The sequence below is a fragment of the Salmo trutta genome, chromosome 27 (genome assembly GCF_901001165.1).
Source record: "Salmo trutta chromosome 27, fSalTru1.1, whole genome shotgun sequence".
Classification (NCBI taxonomy): domain Eukaryota; kingdom Metazoa; phylum Chordata; class Actinopteri; order Salmoniformes; family Salmonidae; genus Salmo; species Salmo trutta.
The window spans coordinates 4,496,106-4,517,147 of record NC_042983.1 but is presented as its reverse complement, the minus strand read 5'-3'; the positions used below and the strand labels follow the sequence as shown (position 1 = coordinate 4,517,147).

The window sequence follows — 21,042 nt, the reverse complement described above, 5'->3', positions numbered from 1 at the left end:
ATGTGACTGGAAAGATTTTAATTTACCGGACATTTTAGAAATTTACCGGACATCCATATGCGTTCAGATCTGAGAGTAGAGAGAGAACGAAAACTCTTACTTGGCCAAATGATCCATATTTATGTCTCCTTAAAAACAGCCTATTACAAAAACACTAGGCTTTTCTGTTTCGATGTGTATCATATGCAAAACGCTGTAGCCTATTGTTTTTTATTTTTCTAAAATAATGATTGTCCACCTCTAAGATTTGAGCACTAAATGGATCAGGGCATTGCATGCGGCCTATTGGCTTAGCGGTCCACTGTATGATATTAATATTTAAAATATATAAAGGAAGAAAAGCTTAGGCCTAGTTCCAGAGAGATAGAGATATGCTTGCGGCATGCTACGACACCAACGTTAATTTCTTTATCCTTGTCAGATAGGCTACTGTGTCTGCAATAGAGATAAAGACGTACAGAAGGAGGCTAATTAGTTCATTTTTTTTATCTGAATATTTGTTATAAAGATGAGCATTTATATTGTTAGATTATAGGAGTAAATCTGGTAGGCCTAAAACATTCCTAACCTCAAGTTCAACTGTCGGACTCCGTTGGATTGCCGGTGCGCACTGCCTTCATATCATAGGCCTGCAGTAGCTAAAGCATAGCTTAATTTAGCCAATGAAAATGTCTCAACAGAATGAAACAAAACATGCTATATTGGCCATATATCACAAACCCCCGAAGTGCCTTAATGCTATTATAAACTGGTTACCAACGTAATTGGAGCAGTAAAAATAAATGTTTTGTCATACCCATGGTATATGGTTTGATATACCACAGTTTTCAGCCAATCAGCAGTCCAGTTTATAATAAGTGATATACAATAATAATGATCAAACCAATGATTATACATTCACCCAGGATGCAACTTTCCAGTGGAACTATTTTTGCCCTGTAATGTTAAAACAAAATCAGACAACCCTATAGTAGAATAGTTGACATATTTACCTAGTCGGGTTGTTGTGTTCTATGCGAGATAAATATTATTCTCTAGGCGCTTTCAAGTTGAGAGCCATAGGGAGGGAAACATGTATTCTGACAAGCAGTCAATGCACACATTTTTTTTTCCCCCCTCCAGCTTTAATTTTACTTCAATGAAAAAGGCCTCCATCTTCGCAATAACAGTAGCCTAGGCCAGGGGTAGGCAACTGGATTCAGCCACGGACCGTTTTTTTTTTTTTTTTTTTTTTTTTTTTTGGCCCAGCGGATGGTCGGGGGCAATTATAAAATTTGTAAGCTGCAAATTGACCATAACTAAGCCTAAAAATAGATTGTATTTGAAAATACAATTTGAGCAGATTTCCCAATTTATTTTGTTGCTAAATTATTGTGGGCCAAGGCTCCTCACTTGTTTTTTCTCTCAGCAGCAGGTGCAAGTAAGGCAAGGAGTGCGGGAATGGTGCTGTAGCACGAAATCACGGTGTATGATAGGTAGCCTAATTGGGGGATTGTTTTTCTCCCAGACATTTTGGCCGGCTACAATTTTATACTTTTTTTTTTATCGGCCAAAAGCCGGCAATTACCGGCTAACTGTGTGTGTGTCATAAAGTAGACAATATATAGGGCATATTCTCATCTTTTGGGGGGGCGAATGTCTAGGACAGGGAAAGGTATTATATCATTTTTATAGTACAATATTTTCCGGGAAGGAATAATATAAAATTCTACATTTTACTGAATAAATAAAGCAAGAGACGAGGGAAGAGACACAGGCAATTGTTTGTGGCATAAATCAAGTTTTATTGAATGTAATTGAGTAAGATGCTACTAGTAAGTGTGTTGTATTGTGCTACAGGATGAACAGAAGGCGGAGGATGAGCTGGCTAAGAAGAGGGCAGCGTTTCTCGTAAGGCAGCAGAAGAAGGCTGAGGATGCCCGGTTACGCAAACTACAGCTGGAGGCAGAGACCGAACAGAAGCGGGAAGAGTCCAGGTAACAAACATAACGTCTTTACAACCAAATCAAAACTATGTCTGCTAGATAAGACATAATGCTCAGGTAGGATAAGACTGTCTAAGCACTAGCTTAATAACCACCAAAACCCTCCCACAAAATCGTGTGTTACCGGTATAGTCACAATTTTTGCACACCTGTGTATTTGCTCTTTACACCTCAAATGTAGTGCGTACGGCCCAGTACATCACTGGGGCCAAGCTTTCTGCTATCCAGGACCTATATATACTAGGCAGTGTCAGAGGAAGGCCCCAAAAATTGTCAGACTCCAGTCACCCAAGTCATAGACTGTTCTTTCTGCTACCGCAAGGCAAGCGGTACCGGAGCACCAAGTCTAGGTCCAAAAAGCTCCTTAACAGCTTCTACCCCCAAGCCATAAGACTGCTGAACAATTAATCAAATGGCCACCTGGACTATTTGCGTTGACCCCCTACCTACATGTACAAATTACCTCGACTAACCTGTACCCCCGCACATTGACTCGGTACCGGTACCCCATGTATATAGCCTCTTTATTGTTACTTTTTATTTTATTTTTTACTTTAGTTTATATTGTAAATATTTTCTTAACCAACAAAGCAGTTCAAGAAATAGTTAAGGGCTTTTAAGTAACCATTTCACGGTAAGGTCTACACCTGTTGAATTCAGCGCATGTGAAAAATAACATTTGATTTGAAATGTTCATTCATCGAAAAACACAGAAAATGGCAATATTGTCCCTCCTCCGTCCTCTTCCGTGTTAAGTCTGTTCAAATGCTGCAGTTGTTGAGCCTGTGGTCTGTCTCTCCCCCTAGGCGGAAGGCGGAGGAGGACCGGATGAGGAAGGAGGAGGAGAAGGCCCGTAGGGAGCTGATCAAGGAGCAGTACCTGAGGAGGAAGCAGCAGGAGCTGATAGAGGAGCAGGGCCTTGGCACCCCAGCCAAGCCCAAGACCCCCAAGACCAAGCCTAAGAAACCCAGTCACCAGACTCACAGACCCAAGTCTGCGTTCAGCAGAGAGGAGTCCTCCAGCGACACCTTCTCTTCCAAGTGCTCTTCTTCTACACGTAAAAACCACCACACTTTTGTTCATCAGACTAGGCCAGGGGGTAATAACTCCTGTCCCAGAGGGCTACAGTGTGTGCAGGCTTTTGTTCCAGTCCTGCACTAATACATCTCATTCAGCTGCGCTGGGGGAAAAAAAACATGTTAACACTGTGGTTCTCTGGAACCAGGATTGGTTGACATCCTTGGTCCAGGTCAGTTTCATGTCTCCCAATTCCCTTTGAGAAAATATTGCAGATTTTGCAGTCATGCATTTCTGTGTTTGAGAATAGGAGTGTGATAGGAAGAGTTAGCTATACTAAGATGGAATCTATATTTTGGTTCTCGGTAGCTGACAACCTGAGCAGTGCCCAGTCAGGCTCCAGCCTGTCCCTGGCCTCCGCTGCCACCACTGAGGCGGACAGCGTTAACTCTGGAGGAGCAGGATCCCAACGGTAAGTGCCCCAAATATGTAGGTGGGTGCTTGTTTAAGAATTTTGGTTTGGGTGTAATTGATGTCAGTGTTATCTATCTCTGCCATTTTTAAACCTCTTTTTTTTTAATCATCTCTGCTCTGCTATCCGTTGCCAGTGGTGAGTCTGAGTTTTTCCCAGGCCTGAGTCGGAACGCCAGTCGGAACACTGAGAGAGACTGGGACAACGGCTCCACTGCATCTTCAATCAACTCCATGGCAGAATACACTGGTCAGTACACATGAAAATCAGTCTCTTGTCATACTGGGAAACAGTCTTTCCCATAATGTTCCAATAATATTCCCATAACACCCCTACAATGTTCCCATAAAACCATTGCTCTGCTCACGTTCTCCTCGTCTCTATTAATGTTAGCATTTAATGCTAAGACTTGTCGTTCCACTCTGTCCTCAGGTCCCAAGCTGTTCAAGGAGCCCAGTTCCAAGTCCAATAAGCCCATCATCTTCAACGCTATTTCTCACTGCTGCCTGGCTGGCAAGGTCAATGAGCCCCAAAAGAACACCCTCCTAGAGGTAAAGCTTTACCTAACTGTGAAATGCTATTAACGTGCACTCCAGAGCAAATGGTCACGCGCACACAGGTCAGCCATCATCTCACTGTTGTGACTTTTGGCTATGGATATTCAAGATAATTTACTGATTTCATTACTGGAATAATTGATCTAATTTAATTGATTTGGTTATCCTATCCAAATTAATCTGAGGGGCACCATTTAAGGGTTTTGATATATAAAGACCCCTTGAATTAACACTATCAGTAGTTATTAACCGTTATACCATTTAATCCTATATCAACAGTTGTCATAATCAACACTCAATTTACTATATTTTCATTCTGAACGGTCATCAAGCTCTGACTTAAAGAATCAAATTGCTCCTTAGGGACTTCAATGCAACAGATATACTTCAAAGTTGTATTGCTAGACTCAAATGGATTGAAACTAAGGTAGGTACAGTTGTCTTAAACCTCTCTAGGACAACAGCCAGTGAAATAGCAGAGCGCCAAATTCAAAACAACAAATGTCATAATTCAAATTTCTCACACATAAACGTATTATACACCATTTTAAAGATTATCTTCTCGTTAATCCAACCACAGTGTCCGATTTTCAAAAAGGCTTTACAGCGAAAGCATACCATTAGATTATGTTAGGACAGCACCTAGACAAGAAAAACCACACAGCCATTTTCCAAGCAAGGAGAGGCGTCACAAAAACCAGAAATACAGCTAAAATGAATCACTAACCTTTGATCTTCTTCAGATGGCACTCATAAGACTTCATGTTACACAATACATGTATGTTTTGCTCGATAAAGTTCATATTTATATCCAAAAACCCATTTTACATTGGCGTGTAATGTTCAGAAATGTTTTGCCTCCAAAACCCCCGATGAATGAGCACATCAATTTACAGAAATACTCATCATAAACGTTGATAAAAGATACAAGTGTTATGCATAGGATTATAGATGCTCTTCTCCTTAATGCAACCGCTGTGTCAGATTTCAAAAAAGCTTTACAGCGAAAGCAAACTTTGCAATAATCTGAGTACAGCGCTCAGACATCAAAACAAGCCATACAGATAACCGCCATTTTGGAGTCAACAGAAGTCAGAAATAACATTATAAATATTCCCTTACCTTTGATGATCTTCGTCGGAATGCACTCCCAGGGATTCCCAGTTCCACATAAATGTTAGTTTTGTTCGATAAAGTTCATCTTTATGTCCAAATACCTCCATTTTGTTCGCGCGTTTAATCCAGCACTCCAAATTCACTAAGCGCGCGAGTTTAGTCCAGACGAAAAGTCAAAATAGTTCCATTACAGTTCGTAGAAACATGTCAAACGATGTATAGAATCAATCTTTAGGATGTTTTTATCATAAATCTGCAATAATATTTCAACCGGACAATGCCATTGTCTTTAGAATTGAAAGGAAAGGCTGCTCGCTCTCACGGCTGCACGCATGTTTGAGCTCATGCCAATTTTCCAGACACATGACTGAATCAGCTCTTATTCTCTTCCCATTCAGAGTAGAAGCCTGAAACAAGGTTCCAAAGACTGTTGACATCTAGTGGAAGCCTTAGAAAGTGCAATATGACCCCACAGACACTGTATATTGGATAGACAATCACTTGAAAAACTACAAACCTCAGATTTCCCACTTCTTGGTTGGATTTTTTCTCAGGTTTTTGCCTGCCATATGAGTTCTGTTATACTCACAGACATCATTCAAAAGTTTTAGAAACTTCAGTGTGTTTTCTATCCAAATCTACTAATTATATGCATATTCTAGCTTTTGTGCCTGAGTAGCAGGCATTTTACTTTGGGCATGTTTTTCATCCAAGCTACTCAACACTGCCCCCCTTTCCTAGAGAAGTTAATATACACAAGATACAAATAGAATGCAGTACAATCATTGAAGTAGAAAACTACAGATTAGTTTCAGGCTTATGTACTCACAGGCAGATATGATAACACTTGAACAGGACTTTGGACAATTGGAGAAAAAAAATTTATTTGTGAAAACAGGAGAAGTGAAAGAGGCTACATCAGTAAAGTTTCACAGCCGTGAAACTATAGGCTCCCCAATCAGGGGTATACTGGCCCGGTTACAGGTTAACACCTGTTGTGGGCAGCGCTAGGACAGTATTGGTTATTAATTCAGACTAACAGTCTTACAATAATCAATTACTGTCATGTTTACACACACACCGTCACCCAATGGGAAATGAAATACTATGTATACATGTGTTTTAGCTGAGTGTCATCTGGTTCAGTTGGATTTCTGTTATAACCGAGATGAAAAAGGTCAGTAGTCCTGGCATTGGAGTTTGCAGCCGAAGAAGCTTCTTCCCTCATCGGAGCTCTTTCTTTCTCAGTCCTCAATTACATTCGGTCCAAAGAGATGACGTTTAAGGCACTAGGATGCAGTAGAATGTTTGTGTCCTCATTGGGAGAGCGAGAAACTCAGCAGGAGCAGAGTGTGTTCAGCCAAGTTCCTCTCAGGAGATGGCCACCTCTGTCAGAGTTGGATTGTGCAAGTCAAAGTTGCATTAGGTTCTCAAGGAGATGGATCATTACCTCTAAGGCGTGGCCGCACCTCATGAAGAGCTGATCTAATTTCTGTTTAGTACGTTTTTTAATTTATAGGGATAGTCGCGGAAGGTTGGCTCAAATGGTCGGATAGAGTGACGTGGGAACTCGTATCTCATAATTTTCACATGAGATAAACCTGAGATTTCCTCATAAGTGTTCACAGAATGTTAAAATGTGTTTATATAAGAAAAACTATCTCTTGGATGAAGTACATACAGTAGTCCCCCCCCCCCCAACACACAAAAAAATAGGCCATTCAGTCGTAAAGGGAGAGCAGTTTATTTTTCTTATAATAGCCTTTAAAGGGGCGCTGTCTAATACAGAACTGTAACTTTTGACCTGGAATGTGGTACTTAAGGATCTTTGTTCTCCGTCACCCACTCCGCCCCCCCCTTGTGGGCTCTTTGTCACAACATAGTCAAATTGCAAGGTAGGGATGTGAACCACGAAACTCAAGAGTTTTTAGTTCTTCTGTCCTATTTATCAGTAATTTAGTCCAGCCAAACCCCATGCTGTGGTAATGAGAACAGTAACATGTAGGTCACATTTAGTGGGCCAGAATGAGCTGCTCAGCTCAATATTATCCAGCTGTAGTACAGCATGTTCTTGTCCTAAACACATACTGATGTCCTGTTTTAAAGTGCTCTGAGTTTTCCTGACTACAACTTAAGTCTAGGGTTTTTGCGGGTCAATCAGGTGGTCAGGAAGGGAAAACTCCCGACCCTTCCCAGGTACATCACTGTACCTGGGGGTATCAAATTGCTTAAAATGTGAGACTGCTTCTCAAGATATTTGTCAGCCATACAAACTAACAATCCCCCCCCATCTCATCCCAGGAGCTGGAGAAAGTTGAGGCCCACCACCTGATGATCCTGTTCAGGGACGGGGGCTGCCAGTTCCGGGGAGTCTACTCCTTCTTCCCAGACACGGAGGAGATCCTCAAGCTGACTGGCACGGGCCCCAAGAGCATCAGCAAGAAGATGATTGACAAGCTCTATAAGTACAGCTCGGACCGCAAGCAGTTCACCGTCATCCCCGCCAAGACTGTGTCGGTCAGCATAGACGCCATCACCATCCACAACCACCTGTGGCAGGCCAAGAGAACCACTGTGCCAAAGAAGAGTGGGAAATAATCTGTGGAGGCCCTTGGAACTCTGGGGTTCCATTCCACTCTATGGTTGTCCTAGGTTCCATTCCACCCTGCTCTCCTGGATAAACTGCATTGATGTCCACAGCCAATAAACTCCCTCTATCAATCTGAAGGAGAGGCCACATGTATGGACAGACACGTGGCCCCTTCAGTTCACACTAATGTGGGGGCATGGATGGATGTATGCATCTGTGCTGGTGGCCTGCGAGTGGGATTGTCATCTGCATGAACCAATATGGAGGGTCCTCTTTGTCTGGATCTCAATGTATTCTGTTCAGGGTGTCCATCGATCAATTCATTCGGTTCTGTTTTTCTAAAGACTCTTAAGAGAAGCATGTGGCGTTTTTTTCATGTGGTGGATTTCTTTTTACTTGAAGTATTTATTGGTCTGGCACTGAATGGTTGAGCTCAGCTGCAGCGTACATACAGTAGTCCACACAACACTACCCCCCCCGCTCTTATTGGACTGGTTATGACCCTACGAACACCCCTCTTGCTCTTGTTGGAGGGGGTGGGTTGTTCAAAATTTCTCTACTGCAAAATCTGACCTGAAAGGACCTTGTGTCCCTTCAGGATTTAAAGGACCGTTCCGCTGCAACAAAACAATCTGCAGTCAAACAAACTAGAACTTATCTACCAGACAAGCATCGCCAACCTTGCCTCTCCAGTTATCTTTCTGTCCAATGTGCTGCTTTGATCTCCTGTTTGTTACCTGGGCTCCTCCCAGACCATCTGCTGGCCTTCTTCATGTGTCATAGTGGTACTGTCAACTGTCTATTTATTCAAACTTCAACCGCTTTTAAATGCATATCAGCCTGTTGTAGCACTGTCTATCTGGTGTGTAGGATTATGATGGTCGTTTTTAAACTACTCGTCTACTCGCCTTTTAACCCTCAAAAACGAGGGTGTGAAGACGGTGAATAATAGGCTTTGGTACTGTAGAAAAATGTCACGATGCTTATTTTTTTGTTTTTGTGTTACTATTTTTTTTTTATATTGAGCAGTGTGGTTGGTTATACGGCAATTGAGCTGATGTTATGTGTTTTTCATCATAACATACATGAATCTGTCTGACATACGTTAGCTAGTTAGAGCTAGTCGTGTTTCTCTTCACTGGGCACTACTATGTTCCTGTATAAAGGTGCACTCCACTCATGATCACGTTTCAAAGGCTTTTATCATGCAATGTAACCCCCCCCCCCCCCTCCCTTCTATTCCATGAGTGATCGGCTACCCACCAGGTGTGGGGTCCATTCCATTTCAATTCAGGAAGTAAACTATCATTTCAAGTCCATTGGAATTAAAATGTTGTCTTAGTTCCTAAATGAACTGAATTGACCCCAACCCTGCTACACACCCAGCTTTCTCCCCTCCCCTTCTACAGCCCTTTCCCCAGAGAGCTGCATGCTCTTGTTCTGAAGAGTGTGTGCGCCCTGCTGTAACCGGTTTGAATGACATTATTTCATATATTCATAATGGGTTACTCTGTGGGACTGTGGTCTATTTATTTACCTACCAACCAACATTAAAGAACATTCCTGAAAGGTGTCAACAAACACTGCCACCATTTTCCATTTTTCTCTGTCCAAGTGCTTATTATTAGATACCATATGTTGGCCTCAAGAACAACTAATAAGTGTTGCACGTGCACTTTACTTACTGAGTACAAAAAGTGGAATTCAACTTTAAACGGACATTTGAAACGTATTGCAAACAAACAGAACATGGTCGAGTTTTTAAAAAACTGAACTCCTGTACACTCCCAACAGACAAACACTACCCTTCCTGAACTTTAAACAAAACACTAAGATTTAACACTGAGCAGTCGATTTAAGAAGTCCTCGTTTCTTCACTACTACGGCTGTCTCCAAAAATACGTAGAATACTTGATTATAATTTGCTGCATTTGGTTTATTTTTTTAATATATATTTTCAATGTTAGTGTTTTTATGTTTACTAAAGATTGTATAGGCATTGATGACCATTTGTTGTTACTGTATGCAATTTCCATCCCTGTTCATTTTACTATTTCTTTCAGATCATACCATCTATTTATTTTAAACGGACGCACTGAAACTGAATAAAATTTTGAAGTTAATAAAACACATTTTCATCTTTTTTGTTCACATTGCTTGTTGAATACATTTGACTTAAAATACATGTTTCAGCCTACATCAACAGTTCAATTTATAGTTTGGCATTCATGTGCATGTTCACGACTATTCAGCCGCCTACAATACATATTTGCAGTATATTTTTGCATGCCCTGTTTTCACTCCCACACCAGTTACCTAGGGATGGATTATTGATGGCATCTTTCACTTAAATTGAATATCATGTAGATCTAAAGTTCTTCACCGGTGCTGGGCCAAAAATACTAAAAAGTGAAGTTAAACCCAGATCACAAGTAACCTACAAGGGTGTTAGTGAGATGTGCTGCTATCCCCCAAGCCTCCCTGGTGTTAACTGTCTCCTCCACCACCCAACTGGAACAGCGGTGCCCGGCATGCTTCGATGGCAGCAGGACTCATAACCATGGTAAACACCTACAGGCCTGCCATGGCAACGGACAGTTTATTCTCTGCAGGTGGCTCAGTGTCAGGTATTCTGTCACAAGATAATCTGTGACTTGCAGGTCCCATCTGAGAGACTAGTTCTAACTCTGTTCTGTGTCTGAAGAAAACTATTACAGAAGCAAACCAGATGCCTGTGCATTTGAGGCCACATTGAATTCATCATGAACGGTGAGTTCTTATTCCTTGTTTGGATGGTTGTCGCAGCCATGTATTTGTATTGAAGGTATGCTATGTGCTGAGGTTCCCTTACTGTTGCATATCCCACAGTGTCTGCTGCTGGCCTTTCTGTGTTGATGCTGTGTGGGGTTCTGGTCTCGGTGCGCTCTAACATTTGTACTCTGGAGGGTAAGATTTACATCTGTCAAGAGATCCCACAAAGTAAGTCCTTTAGAAACAAAGATATTTGATCACAAAACTAAACATTAATATGGATCTTTTGGCTCTCATCTATGGCATTTATATTGTATATTTGGGTCAATCTATTCTCTACTTTATGATCAACATTCTATAAAATACCTATGAACAAGACTTAACGCCACGACACACTTTTCTTTTTATTACCTCAGGTTACCCTGCTGGCCTGGCCTCTCTGGTGCTCTTTGTAAGTAATGTTGGAGCAATCAACCGTACTGTGTTCAGTAGTGACAACCTGGCCTCAATCACCCGCCTCACCATCAACAACGCTGGTATCACCGACATCGCATCCAGAGCTCTCTGGTTCTTCCGCAGCCTCAAAACCCTCAGCCTGGACCTCAACAACATCTCCCAGCTCAACCCAGCCTGGTTCAGCCAACCAGCCATCCTCCAAAACCTCACCCTTATTCAGAACCATATTGAGGTTGTAGAGGACTCCATGCTTAGTGGGTTAACTGGTCTAATTAGCCTAAACCTGACCAGGAATATGATCAAGAGCATTGCTCCTGGTAGTTTTAGCACCCAGACACATCTGGCCAGTTTGGACCTGTCTGGTAATAGGATCGTAACCATCAGTCCTGGTAATGTAGCATGATGTACTACATTACCCATAATGCACCATGTATGATATCCTGTTTTATCTTAGTAAAGAAGTTCCTGAAGCTAACAATGGTGTACTGTCTTATCAATACAGGTAGTTTCAGTGGACTCACTGGCCTAACTAGTCTAAACTTGGCCAGGAATAGGATCAAGACCATCAGTCCTGGCTGTTTTAGCACCCTGACCAGTCTGGCCTACTTGGATCTGTCTGATAACAGGCTGACCAGGGTTAACCCCCAGGACCTGCTCCCACTCTCCCCCGCCACACAGATCAGGCTGGATGGCAACCCCTGGGACTGCTCCTGTGGAGTGGAGGACTTTGTCATCTTCCTCAGAGGTAGCGTTTTCTAGTCATTTGTGGGTAGGGGTTATGGTGTGGTATAAGTACTGCAATGCTGTAAAGTGATCATATTTAGTGTATTTTTATTGCAAAAAGCTTCTTTAATTCAATTTTTTTTAAATCTACAAATGCTATGAAAATTGAAGTGAAACGAATGAATTGGGCTTGAGCCACCCACACATTGTGTTCGAGATGTCACTATTGTGTGTCCAGGTCTGCAGAATGCCTCTCTGCTGGAGAGGGAGATGGAAGTGACGTGTGCCAGCCCTTCAGCCCTGAGAGGCCAGCCTGTGTGGAACGTGTCCAAGTGTTTGATACCTAACCCACAGCCCCAAGAGAATACCCACATACAGCCCCCAGCCATGTCCATCACTGTCTCCACACTCATAGCAGTGATAGGTAGGTTCTGGAACAATGCTGTACAGTGTACACTACAAAGAAATCAAATAGAACACAATAGTATTGCCTATACATATCTATGGTACAGTACAGTATGTTAAGACTGGTTTTAGTCAATCTCAAAACGAACAATTTACACTTATGCTATCAGGCAAAATATGTATCGTGGTCCATTCTGCATATAACACAACAGAATCAAGTGTGGACATAGTCTTCACTAACTCTAACTTGTCTTGTCTTCCAGTGGTGCTGTGTATCCTGATATGTGTGGTCTGTGCCCTGGCTGTAGTCTGGAAGCGAAAACGTGAGACCAAACAGGTGAAGCCCAGTCTGGAGACAAAAGAGGAGGAGGAAGCCGCAGAGCAGCCAGACAGTTCCACCCTCCACAGACAGGTGGCTTCAATGTCTGACTGGGATCCAGAGCTTGCTGCAAGGATTTACAGATCTGGAGTCAGAGCCAAGTCTGCTGATGCTGTCCTCTCCACGTCCCAGTTCTGTAGAGCAGAGAGAGAAGCACACAGGGCGGTGGTGGACACTGAGAGAGAACTATACAGGACGGAAAGTGTGAGAGAGCGCCCGTTAAAAGAGATGAGGAACTCAGAGGAAGAGAAGAGCAAAGAGCCAGAAGATAATGAGTCCCAGGGGGTAGATAGAAACCTGACAGGAAAAGATGATATTAAGGGTGAAGTGAGTCAGGAAAATGAGAGAGATGATGATGGAACTGTGAATCTACAAGATGGCGGCCAAAACATAATCTGTGTATCCCAGGATTCAGAGACCATACCGTACCTGACCATCGGTGCTGACCCGGCCGAACCAAACCTTGAACGCCACAAAGGTCCAAGTCCACAGAAAGTCATGACAAGGATTTCCACTTGGCCCCCCACCTCAGCTCAGTGGCAGACCCACATCGCCATACAGAGAGAGGGGCTCTGTGTCTTCCCTGAGAATGACCCTGGCCAAGAGGTCGAAGGTGGAACAGAGAACCAATCACCTGACCAAGAGGTCAAACAGATCCAGTCACCTGACCCTGGTGAAACCAAGAACCAATCACCTGACCATGAGCAAGAGTTTAAAGATGAGACAGATAAACGTTCAGCTGATGTTTCTGTCAGTGTTCTGGAGTCTTCACCCCCAGAAGGGGACATGGGTGAGGAGAACTGCAGTACGTCTCCAGAGTATGATCCAGTCTCACTGGATGATACTGAACCAGAACCTCTCATTGAGACAAGCGAGACCCTGCCAGACCTGGTCGACACTTCCCTGTCTAGTAATGTCCTGACCCAGACTGAGACCAATCCTGGTCAAGAAAATCCTGAAGAATTGGATAACAAACCCACACAAATTATAAACAGGGCTGTACAGAGTGAAGGCAAATCGAACAGAAATGGGCTGCCAAAGAGAGCACAGAGAGCAGGCAGGAGCAGAGAGAGTACAGCGCATAGTGGAGCTCCCCCTAGTGGTGTCTCCCCCAGTGACGACAACCTGCTACTGGATAATGAATACGCCTATATTGACTTGCTGCACGAGGTGGTTCAGAACCAGGGCCGATGGACCAGAGAGAGGTGGAAACAGACTCACCTCAACAAAGCAGCAAGCAAGAGAAGCAAGCACCAGGGACATTAAACTACAGACTGTGGCTTTTATCGTTCAATATAGTCTTTTTTATATGATCTGGTGTTGTTTTATGTTTTTACTTGTCCTGTCTATTGGTGTATGTAGTGTTTTGAAAAGTGCTATACATAATAAAATGTATTATTAACTAATGTGTTTCTCCCCTTTCCTGTGGTGACAAAGGGTGATCAACCCCACCATTAGAAGTGTTTGAACAAACTACAGGAGTATTTTTCCATTTCAATGTTTCCGGCTGCATGCAGCATTTATTGTTCATAGTTTACATCATGGTAGAGAAGTACACATACTTCGGAATAAGAAAAAGTACAAAATGGATCAAACCTTTTTGACAATTAACTAAAAATATGATAAAGGTAAACAGAAGATTTTGTCTGGAGGACATGCATGGTCCCATATAAAGATATCAAATGATATGCTGACAAATAACAAGCGGGAGATGTGATACTTCACACAGTTCACCTAAATGTAGGAAAACATATCTGGTTTGGCAAGCTTTCTCTCAAAACATGCTTTTTTGTGTTTGCATGCCCCTTTCTATAATACAGTATGAACTTCAAAAACTAATTTTTTTACTGAACTTCTCCAATAAAGAGAATTCCCTTGGGGTTCTGTTTACATACAACAATGATGAGGGGGGAGGACACAAGAGGTGATGATCTGTAAACTGCCCTTCTGGGGGCCTGGCTAGTATGGAACATATTTTATCTACACATACATACAGTACTTCAATGGGAGTGGGGACACATTGCATTACATCCCAAAACACATCAAGGACTACTCCAGAGATCTTCAAACTGCAAAATAATGTAAAAGCCTGACTTGACCCACTTTTTTCCTATCTAACCTTTCCATCAACTTAATCTCATTCATGCAATCAGGCAATGCATGTTCAGAACTACTTCCCTATTACATTTTATAACAAACGAGCAGAAATGGCACATATCAAAATATATTCTGTTGTTTACAATGACAATGATCATTTAAAACTTTGCAAATGTACTTAACAAAGGCCTAGGGCTCTATTCAATCTTTACAGATTCCGCGATAGAAATGTAAAGGTAATTTCCGATTGAGCCGCCATATGCAGTGTTTACCGTGAATGCCGTCTCCGCTAAATTGGGAACAGCCAATGGCAATGTCCTCTTTAGGTATAATGCCAGAAGCTGCTTGTGGATTTGACAGCTCTAACAGTTCCACCTCTGACACCGAAAAACAACCGCTACGCAGATGTCGTCTAAAGCGGATCGGATTGAATACAGCCCTTAAAGTTGATATACTATATATATATATAACACTTCTGACTGTATGGAGACTGTGCGAATACTAAAGTATTTTATTGTACAGTTAAAGTTTCGGGTTAAAGGGTCATGCTATAATGCTCTATTAACAACCACAGAGCTTAGTGCAAAAATATTTCAAGTCCCATTTGTTTTCATTTTACTAATAATGACCAAAAGAACACTGAACCAAACAATGCGGATAAAAAATGTTTACAATGATATAACCACACATATTAGTCCAAGCAAACACTACCAGAAATTACAACAGATAAATAATTATTAAAATATATAAAGCACACACAATACTACATTTACTGTACAAGTGAAATGCCATATTGGAAGGCAGCTTGCAACACTGCACTCCAAGCCCAGGTACTGGCCATATTAACAGACTTGAAGTAATAGTTCACTCCAACTCATCTTAACATCAGATTACTTTTGATATCTGAAAACATGTTCATTTTGGAGTGAACTATCACTTTAACTATGCCTGTCTCTTATTGTGCAAAATAAGTACTTATAACAAGTGTTCATAACGTAGGGTTGCCACTGTAAACAGCTGTGAAAGATTATTAATTACAGTAGAACAAAGTCCTGTCAGAAATGTGGAATGATTGAGCATTGGCTTTCGTAGAACATTGACTGATACATAAAGAAGAACCAGAAACTGTATGGCACAAATAGAATGACGTAGGTGCATGGCGTAATTTATTAAGGTTCATCAATCCATTAAGTATTCTGTACTTTTTAATAACAAATAGCATGATATTCGCGAGAAAAAAAAAAAGATACAGAATGAGCAGTAAAAGATAGTGTTTAAAAAAATTGCTTATAAAAGTCTTCCCACTGGCCACATGCTGTTTTCACATAATTCCAGTGAAATTACGTTGAACCAACGTGGAATAGATGTTGAATTGATGTCTGGGCCCAGTGGGTTGTGCTCATAGGGAAAATAATAAGTTCTCATGTACTTTCATGATTGATGTGTATGAATACTGCCAGGAATTCTTGTTAAGGAATAACAATTTCTGTACATGACTTGATTTTGCAACTGATATTCACAGTCTACACACACACACATGCCAAGTGTGCTTGGTGTAGCTCGCAGGCGCGCCATTTGGGCAGAGTTTGCCCTTTTGACACCTTTCTATTGGTGCTAAAGTGCAAGCAAGCTCCACCCACCTAGTATGCCGATGAGCTAAATCAAACAAACCTCTAAATATTCAGAGCATCACATGACCTCCGACATAATCTGTCTCTCCTCTCCTTTGGTTGGTTACCAGTATGTTTCCATCGACTGGTGCATTGTTCATGGTCTATCTTTTGCAAAGAGGGCCATGTCTGAGTCTTTGTGTCTGATGCTCTCTAAGGGGTTAGGTTAGGTTAGGTAATGACGAGGCACTCTTCATGCATCCTCCCATAGCAGCTCAGGACACATGTCTCTCTGTAAGTCTGACACAGGGTGGAGGGGGATTGGAAGGTAAGGGTGGGCAAGGGCAGTGGGGATCTTCCCCTTGTATGGCACAAATAGAATGTATCGTGCAAAGGTGGTGAGACAAGGGGGCGAGAGGTCCGGGGGTGGTGAGGCGAGGGTGCCAGGGGGGGGCGAGGGGATTTCAGAGGTGGGTCTCATCCCTGGTCTCTGTGCCAAAGTCCTGCCTCGTCCGGCTGCCGCCACCGCCGCTCTGCCCCTGAGCCGCATCCTCGGGCACGTCGGGCCCCGCCAGCGGGTCGGACCGGATAATGTAGCTAGCGAGAGAGGAGGACAAAACCAACTCTCTTGGGTCACATCCAGATACTTATAGAACACACTACTAGATAACTGTACTGTCCTATACCCAGGCTAGTGACCAGTCGACACAGCTTGGTACAGTATAGTACCGATACTGTAAAGAAGAAGGGATGAAAAGAGAAGAGACGCCTCTCCTGCTGGTACTTACACAATGTCATTGAGCTCCAGCATGGTGTCTGGAGGGGGGTTGATGAGAACGTAGGACAGAGTGTTCTGGTGATCGTTCATCTCATCTGGAACAGAACAGATGCAGGAACAGCTCTTAGCAGCAGCTCTGGCTGTACCAGTACCTCAGAGTCACCAATTACACACAACATTAGACAACTAATGGTCCATTTAGAAAATGGAAGTATAGGATTCCCTGATCTTCAGTAAATAAATCATATACAGCAAGAGCCTTTTTAAGGGCCGTTCTGGCTGGACAAGGCTTATTTATATATATAGTAAGCCTACAAGTCCTGTATGATATAAGTCCTGTGTTCGTTTTCTTAATATCTATTCAAATACAGTATAATCAATGGTGTGTAACTGAATATCCCTTGACATGGGATACTTTGATGTCCTGTGCTTGTCTTGGAGTAGGATCAAGTTGCCCCTGGACACTGATCTAAGGTCAGTTTCCCCCTGATCTTAGACCTTTGCCTAGGGGGGGGCAACGTCTATTCAGAGTGAGTGTCTGTGAGTGAGAAGTGATTGTGTTTTACCTGTTTCGTGTGTATGAGTGAGAAACTGTGTACCTGGGACAGAATGAGGCTCAAGCTTGGGGGGTAAAGTGCATCTGCTTCTCCAAACCCACCTGTGTTTGCCCCTTATAATGCCAGGCGGGGTGGGTAGGAGAGAGAGAAGGTCTATCTGTTACTGACAGGGCATGGCTGGTACAGGGTAGCCCCATGCTGCCACAAGGCAAGCGCATCCCTCCATGCGCAGTTTAAGAAAGACATGCAGACACTGTCCGCATCGATTCACCTTCTGCGCATTCCACACGTCGGCCTGGTCACTCACGGCGACAGGTCACCATGGTTGCCATGCCAACGACACTCAGCCCCCATATAAAAATGTTGACACACCCACAAACACAACTAGAACATGCTCTTGCATCCAGCAGGGCAGACTCAACCAAACAAAGTGAGGCTCAACCAATCTTAAGAGTGAAGCAAAATACATTGGGTGTGTGGGATTAGAAGGGGTCCTAATATAGAGTCAATCTAGGATAGTCTTTCAGAGGGACTAAAATGTGATGAATATTTTGAAATCATATTGTATTTAGGCTAATACAATGCTAAATGTTTTTTCTGTTAGCAACCATTGTTATATTCTACAAGATTCTCAGTGTAGCTTGGGTTTGTTGATAGTAATGTACTGTTGACCTTCCCGAACAACACAGTCATAATGCTTTCTGCTCCACTCTGTCCCATACCGCTGCACTGTAGTGTATCCAACACTCTTCTGCCCTGCAGTAACTTGGTAGTCTGTCTGGCCGTCTCTCACCTTCCATCATCAGTCAATAATTCCTAGTTCACACAGGTTGTACAACTGATGTACAATGCATTTGAAACAACTGTTTGAACTAGGCCTAAGTCTCCCACTTCAGTCCACACAGCGCAGAGGACAGAGAGAATGAAAGACTGCTTGTCTGCCACCCACCACTGCCATCATCATTATCACACAGAGTCATGCAGCAGTGCTGTATGATTATGATTCTCCATCTAACCTGTTCTGGTCTCTTCTCTTAACGGATGCTCTGAAATTCCCTGCAACTCTAAGACAGTCAACACTGTTAACTCACAGGCTACTGTCGTACTTTCATTCAATAACACAACATTCTGACTGCCTATACTAACATACGGTAGCCTAGCTATTCAAAACAGGTACTAAACTACTAGTATGACATCGATCCATCCACTATGTATTGTAATGAATATGGTACCATCTTCACCGATCTCGCCTTTTAAAAGGGATGGTGGTATACCACCACTTGAGATGTCTTACAAAGTAGAATATTAGAAGCATATACAGTGCCTTCGTAAAGTATTCAGACCCCTCGACTTTTTCCACATTTTGTTACGTTACAGCCTTATTCTAAAATTGATTAAATTAAAAATAAATCCACAGCAATCTACACACACTACATTATGACAAAACAAAAACAGGTCTTTAGAAATTGTTGCAAAAAAAAAAAAAAAAAAAAAAAAACAGAAATACCTTATTTACATAAGTATTCTGACCCTTTTCTATGAGACTCGAAATTGAGCTCAGGTGCATCCTGTTTCCATTGATCATCCTTGAGAGGTTTCTACAACTTCATTGGAGTCCACCCGTGGTAAATTCAATTAATTGGACATGATTTGGAAAGGCACACACCTGTCTATATAAGGTCCCACAGTTGCATGTCAAAGCAAAAACCAAGCCATGAGGTCGAAAGAATTGTCCGCAGAGCTCCGAGACAGGATTGTGTCGAGGCACAGATCTGGGAAAGGGTACCAAAAAATGTCTGCGGCATTGAAGGTCCCCAAGAACACAGTGGCCACCATCATTCTTAAATGGTAGAAGTTTGGAATCACCAAGACTCTTCCTAGAGCTGGCCGGCCGGCCAAACTGTGCAATCGGGGTAGAAGGGCCTTAGTCAGGGAGGTGACCAAGAACCCAATGGTCACTCTGACAGAGCTCTAGAGTTCCTCTGAGGAGATGGGAGAACCTTCCAGAAGGACAACCATCTGTGCAACACTCCACCAATCAGGCCTTTATCGTAGAGTGGCCAGACGGATGCCACTCCTCAGTAAAAGGCACATGACAGCCTGTTTGGAGTTTGCCAAAAGGCACTTAAAGTCTCTTAGAACATGAGAAACAAGATTCTCTGATGGTCTGATGAAACCAAGATTGAACTCATGTCTGGAGGAAACCTAGCACCATCCCTACGGTGAAGCATGGAGGTGGCAGCATCATGCTGTGGGGGCGTTTTCCAGTGGTAGGGACTGGGAGATTAGTCAGGATCGAGGCAAAGATGAATGGAGCAAAGTACAGAGAGATCCTTGATGAAAAACCTGCTCCAGAGCGCTCAGGACCTCAGACTGGGGGCGAAGGTTCACCTTCCATCAGGACAACGACCCTATGCACCCAGGAGTGGCTTTGACAACCCAGGAGTGGCTTTGGGACAAGTGTCTGAATGTCCTTGAGTGGCCCAGCCAGAGCCCAGACTTGAACCCAATCTAACATCTCTGGAGAGACCTCAAAATAGCTCTACAGCAACGCTCCCCATCCAACCTGACAGAGCTTGAGAGGATCTGCAGAGAAGAATGGGAGAAACTCCCCAAATAGAGGTGTGCCAAGCTTGTGTAGCAGCATAACCAAGAAGACTCAAGGCTGTAATTGCTGCCAAAGGTGCTTCAACAAAGTACTGAGTAAAGAGTCTGAATACTTTTTGAAGGCACTGTATAATTTCCCTAACAACATTCTTCTCTGAGCAATGAGCATAGTTTTCAGGAAAGTAGCACTACACTTAAACATATAGAATGAAATTCTAATTTCACACCACTTGAAATATTTAAGAGATGGGAGTGATGACGAAATGAAATGTGTTGCATTGCATACCGTATGTGAACACTACTGTATGTGGGATTACCTTGTAAATATCCTAGATTTACTCGGTTCATGACATCACTCGCAGTAAGATTAGCAACATCTTCTACAAGACAGAAAATAAAAAGAGGAGAATGAAAAGATTAGGGAAGCAGCAAAAATGCAATTGCAGTTTTCAAAAGGGGATGCAAAAATGACCTAACATGCAAACAAATGTTTTTTTGAATTATTTCATAAATATTAGATCATTTATTATGTAAATATTTACAGTATTTGTCTCAATCATCCAATTTAAAATCACCAGTAAATAATTTAAGTATTTAATTCTTCAGTATTTTTTTATGCTTCTCTGGCAGTATTACGTAATAAGCATTTTCCCTCGACAGGGATTATATGAATGAGTCATCATAATGTTTTGGCATGAGGTATTGTATGCAGAATTATATAGGGAAATATTTTGGGTTTTGCAAAAGAAGGCGAAGGAAATTGAGGAGAGTGAAAAGAAGTGAGGGGAGGCAAAATGCAGTCTGAGGGGAGGCAAAATGCAGTCTGAGGGGAGGCAAAATGCAGTCTGAGGGGAGGCAAGATGCAGTCTGAGGGGAGGCAAAATGCAGTCTGAGGGGAGGCAAGATGCAGTCTGAGGGGAGGCAAGATGCAGTCTGAGGGGA

The 21,042-nt window shown here is 42.5% G+C and overlaps 3 protein-coding genes across 12 annotated transcripts in view; 2 read left to right on the top strand and 1 right to left on the bottom strand.

Moving 5' to 3' along the window:
* Positions 1-9,865, top strand: part of camsap1b (calmodulin regulated spectrin-associated protein 1b) — a 42,273-nt gene extending 32,408 nt beyond the window's left edge. For all 3 annotated transcript variants that reach the window (XM_029716388.1, XM_029716386.1, XM_029716385.1), the window contains 6 exons: positions 1,840-1,976; positions 2,792-3,042; positions 3,372-3,474; positions 3,611-3,723; positions 3,907-4,025; positions 7,449-9,865. In XM_029716388.1, the coding sequence (XP_029572248.1) occupies positions 1,840-1,976; positions 2,792-3,042; positions 3,372-3,474; positions 3,611-3,723; positions 3,907-4,025; positions 7,449-7,745 (1,020 nt within the window). In that variant the 3' untranslated portion in view covers positions 7,746-9,865. The remainder of the gene's footprint in view (positions 1-1,839; positions 1,977-2,791; positions 3,043-3,371; positions 3,475-3,610; positions 3,724-3,906; positions 4,026-7,448) is intronic.
* A 515-nt stretch (positions 9,866-10,380) lies between these two features.
* On the top strand, positions 10,381-13,854 carry LOC115164160 (uncharacterized). The gene is made up of 5 exons (XM_029716384.1): positions 10,381-10,506; positions 10,606-10,716; positions 10,905-11,689; positions 11,906-12,091; positions 12,336-13,854. The coding sequence occupies exons 3-5, from the start codon at positions 11,344-11,346 to the stop codon at positions 13,715-13,717; spliced, it is 1,914 nt and encodes a 637-aa protein (XP_029572244.1). The 5' UTR covers positions 10,381-10,506; positions 10,606-10,716; positions 10,905-11,343; the 3' UTR covers positions 13,718-13,854.
* Positions 13,855-13,943: 89 nt separating this feature from the next.
* kcnt1b (potassium sodium-activated channel subfamily T member 1b) overlaps positions 13,944-21,042 on the bottom strand; it is a 117,771-nt gene continuing 110,672 nt past the window's right edge. For 5 of the 8 annotated variants that reach the window (XM_029716376.1, XM_029716377.1, XM_029716380.1 and 2 more), the window contains 5 exons: positions 20,418-20,480; positions 18,510-18,557; positions 17,595-17,606; positions 16,947-17,031; positions 13,944-16,755 (listed from right to left, as the gene is read on the bottom strand). In XM_029716376.1, coding sequence (XP_029572236.1) covers positions 16,623-16,755; positions 16,947-17,031; positions 17,595-17,606; positions 18,510-18,557; positions 20,418-20,480 — 341 coding nt within the window. In that variant the 3' untranslated portion in view covers positions 13,944-16,622. The remainder of the gene's footprint in view (positions 16,756-16,946; positions 17,032-17,594; positions 17,607-18,509; positions 18,558-20,417; positions 20,481-21,042) is intronic. The other 3 variants (XM_029716379.1, XM_029716381.1, XM_029716378.1) reach the window with 2 other exon arrangements.

Bases quoted from the DNA above. Each gene is read 5' to 3' on its own strand.
- LOC115164160 (XM_029716384.1), top strand. From the start codon at position 11,344: ATGATGTACTACATTACCCATAATGCACCATGTATGATATCCTGTTTT. The intron at 11,690-11,905 runs GTAGCGTTTTCT...TTGTGTGTCCAG, and splicing joins CTTTGTCATCTTCCTCAGAG to GTCTGCAGAATGCCTCTCTG. The intron at 12,092-12,335 runs GTAGGTTCTGGA...CTTGTCTTCCAG, and splicing joins CACACTCATAGCAGTGATAG to TGGTGCTGTGTATCCTGATA.